At 39.4% G+C, this 3894-nt stretch overlaps 1 protein-coding gene across 1 annotated transcript; it reads right to left on the bottom strand.

Moving 5' to 3' along the window:
- Positions 1–277: 277 nt before the first annotated feature.
- On the bottom strand, positions 278–3332 carry LOC121555375 (collectin-46-like). The gene is made up of 5 exons (XM_041869205.2): positions 3190–3332; positions 2719–2756; positions 1334–1441; positions 1210–1257; positions 278–711 (listed from the first exon to the last, which is right to left on the bottom strand). The coding sequence occupies exons 1-5, from the start codon at positions 3330–3332 to the stop codon at positions 332–334; spliced, it is 717 nt and encodes a 238-aa protein (XP_041725139.1). The 3' UTR covers positions 278–331.
- Positions 3333–3894: the final 562 nt, after the last annotated feature.

Here is a 3894-nt window from a genome sequence, read left to right as displayed (position 1 = left end):
TAGAGATAAAACCTAGAGATAAAACCTAGAGATAAAACTTAGAGATAAAACCTAGAGATAAAACCTAAAGATAAAACCTATAGATAATACCTAGAGATAAAACCTAGAGATAAAACCTAGAGATAATACCTAGAGATAAAACCTAGAGATAAAAACCTAGAGATAAAACCTACAGATAAAACCTAGAGATAATACCTAGAGATAAAACCTAGAGATAATACCTAGAGATACAACCTAGAGATGAAACCTAGAGATAAAACCTAAAGAATCCTAATTGAAGAGAAGAAAGATTTCATTGTAAATTCAGAAACAGCATTTCATAGAGGTGTCCCTATATCTCACACATGATATAGGCATTGAAGGAGCAATCAGATGTCACCTGCCATGCACCTGACTCTGTCAACATTGTGCAGCCCCTATCCCCATTAGGCACTTTTGGTTCCCCATCTCCCCATTTGGAAAAGGTGAGGGGATGGCCTTTCAAATCTAGCTGAAACTTTCCCTCTTTGCTGTTGTCAACATTGAGCCACGCATTATTGAAAGCCCCTTCAAAGACTTGAGTGAGAGCAGTGTTTTCCTCCTCGTTTTTCGGCAAAGCCAGCACCAAGCCCCTCTTGGTACAGAACTGAACAGCGTCGTCAAAAGAACCCTGTCTCTTGTGTGACACAAAGTACTTCTTGTCAACTCTTCTGGCGAAGTCATAGTTTATGGCTGAAGAGAAACCAGGTATTAATGCAGTCGGTGTAACATTAAAAGACATAAAACATTGCCATGTCATATTTCACAAATGCCGACACTCGACTAAATTCACACAGCATTTTCCAAAATTACGAATATTGCATAATTTATGTTGAACTGATACTTAGTAAACTACAATATAATCTACAGACGCATTATCTTAATTTGAGCCCATTTCACACAGCAGGAAAATAATCCTGCAGCAACAGGAAATATGAATTGTTATTTGGATTATAATTAACTGTTGGGATTGATACTTTTTTTGTTATGGAAAATCAAGTCTGAAATGTATAAGTGGAGATTACAAACTTTAGAAACCTTTTTAAACCTTGAATACACCACAAGTTTGCATTTCCTGCTGTGCAGGAAAATTCTCTGCGACAACAGAGTGATCAAATTAAGATACGGGACCTGTAATTTGCATACAAGTACATAACATTCTGATCATGCTCTCTGAAATTCACTTCATACCCAACTCCAGTTTGACCAAGCTTTCTTGCAGTGGTTCCAGGTCTAAGTCTGTAAAACAGAAGGTGTGACTAGAGAGAACCAAATATTAAATACATAACCAGGAATAGGTCAATTAGCAGTGTACCAGTAGCTCCTGCAGGGCCCTGGGGTCCAGGTGGACCAGGGACTCCATCACGTCCAACTCTACCAGAAACTCCTGGAAATCCAGGAGGTCCAGAAAGTCCAGTTGGCCCTATGGATAGATAATATAGAAGTGGACTTATGGTTCATGAGAATACGTTTTTTTAAGGTTTTCCAAATGTTCCAAGATGGAGGAAAATATATCCTGACAGGCCTTATGGATAATTGAGGTAAACGTGTTCAGCATGAGGAAAGGCACCTACATACACTACCGTTCAAAAGTTTGGGGTCACTTAGAAATGTCCTTGTGTTTGAAAGAAAAGCAATTTTTTTGTCCATTAAAATAACATGAAATTGATCAGAAATACAGTGTAGACATTGTTAATGTTGTAAATGGCTATTGTAGCTGGAAACGGCTGATTTTTAATGGAATATCTACATAGGCGTACAGAGGTCCATTATCATCAACCATCAGTCATGTGTTCCAATGGCACGTTGTGTTTGCTAATCCAAGTTTATCATTTTAAAAGGCGAATTGATAATTAGAAAACCCTATTGCAAATATGTTAGCACAGCTGAAAACTGTTATGCTGATTAAAGAAGCAATAAAACTGGCCTTCTTGAGACTAGTTGAATATCTGGAGCATCAGCAATTGTGGGTTCGATTACAGGCTCAAAATGGCCAGAAACAACAAACTTTCTTCTGAAAGTCGTCAGTCTATTCTTGTTCTGAGAAATGAAGGCTATTCCATGCGAGAAATTGCCAAGAAACTGAAGATCTCGTACAATGCGGTGTACTACTCCCTTCACAGAACAGCACAAACTGTCTCTAACCAGAATAGAAAGAGGAGTGGGAGGCCCCGGTGCACAACTGAGCAAGAGGACAAATACATTAGAATGTCTAGTTTGAGAAACAGACGCCTCACAGGTCCTCAACTGGCAGCTTCATTAAATAGTACCCGCAAAACACCAGTCTCAACGTCAACAGTGAAGAGGCGACTCCGGGATGCTGACCGTCTAGGCAGAGTTGCAAAGAAAAAGCCATATCTCAGACTGGCCAATAAAAAGAAAATATTAAGATGGGCAGTCTGAGATATGGCTTCGATGTGAACCGCTAATAATTCACTATACCCTATTAATTCACTATTAATTCACTATGCCCCTTTTAATAGGTTTATTTTGGCAACTGGTACAGACACAGACTCTTTGTAGGAATTGGTGTGCTTATCTAATTGAGGTCATTCAGAGTTCTTTGTCTTCCAAAAAAAACACACAATGAGATAGCAGCACTACGGTTGTGGTCAACATTGCTTCGAAGGGTGTTGTTACCCCCTTACATTTTTGGGACGTAAATAATATAGTTAGAACAGTGAATATTTAAGACTCTACCGCTCTCTCCAGGTGGACCAGGTCGACCAGGAAGTCCAGGTATTCCTATGGAGAGATTACAGGGAGAGGGTTCATCATCATACACACCAAGGACTGCTTAAATTTGCCTGCTAAGTGCTCTGAAGTCTGATCTGGCATGCTTAAATTGGCAGTTTATTCCAAAATCAACAGTCTAATGTTTCTTATATTTGTTTGTTTTTTTAATCAAAGGGTAACAGCAGGAAATATACCGGATTGGGCTTTTTCATTATACCCCGGCCCAGTTTTTTTTTGCAACTGGTACAGACAAAGCCTTTTTGTAGGAATAGGAGTGCTTATCAAATTGAGGTCATTCAGAGTTCTCTGTCCCCCTCATCATCAGTCCATCAGCAGGCACACAAATGAATATGCATGCTTAAAGTGACAGTGTACTCCAAAATCAACAGTATTATATTTTGGATTATGATAGGGTAGCTTACGACTCATTTAACTCCAGAAGGCCCAACAGGCCCAGGAGGGCCAGGAGGCCCAGGTAGTCCTCTAGGACCCTGGCATTCACACTGCTCCATCTGGCCTGGCAGAACCAGCAGGGAGAGAACACAGAGCCCCAAAGTCAGAAGTCTACTCAGAGCCATAATCTAAAACAGCAGGGAGAGAACACAGAGACCAAAGGGACAGTAAATCACTGGTGTCATACAAATAGAAGCATAGGAAACAACTGCTTATAAGGTATATGATGGGAACAATGGGACTGACAAGAATACAAGCTGTTGAAAAGTAACATACAGAATATGTGAATGTGTCATTTCAACAGCTCGACCCTACCATTTTGTTGCCAGTTGAGGGATGGGGAAAAGGAAATGTAACCGCTCTCAAATTAGATAGATGGAACTATTGATGCAAGGTCTGACAGGAGATCAACATGCTAGTTTAAACAGATTTTGAAGCTATTGGTGTGTTTACAAAGACTCAAATGGAAACAGCAACAGAAACAATTAAGCAATAGAACCTTAGATTTATGACAGGGTAACACAGTTGTACTCAGCTCATTTATAAGTTATATTCTTTGAGAATCGATTGTTGTAATGATTCAAATGATCGTTGAACATCCGTAAATCTGACATATTGTGCCTTTAGATAGCAGCAATCTAATTAAGATGAAAAAGTAAATTAGTGGGTACCGTATCTCTTAAGTTG

Source organism: Coregonus clupeaformis, chromosome 7, assembly GCF_020615455.1.
Source record: "Coregonus clupeaformis isolate EN_2021a chromosome 7, ASM2061545v1, whole genome shotgun sequence".
Taxonomy (NCBI): Eukaryota; Metazoa; Chordata; class Actinopteri; order Salmoniformes; family Salmonidae; genus Coregonus; species Coregonus clupeaformis.
The sequence above is the reverse complement of the archived record's forward strand: the minus strand, read 5'-3'. Positions and strand labels throughout refer to the sequence as shown.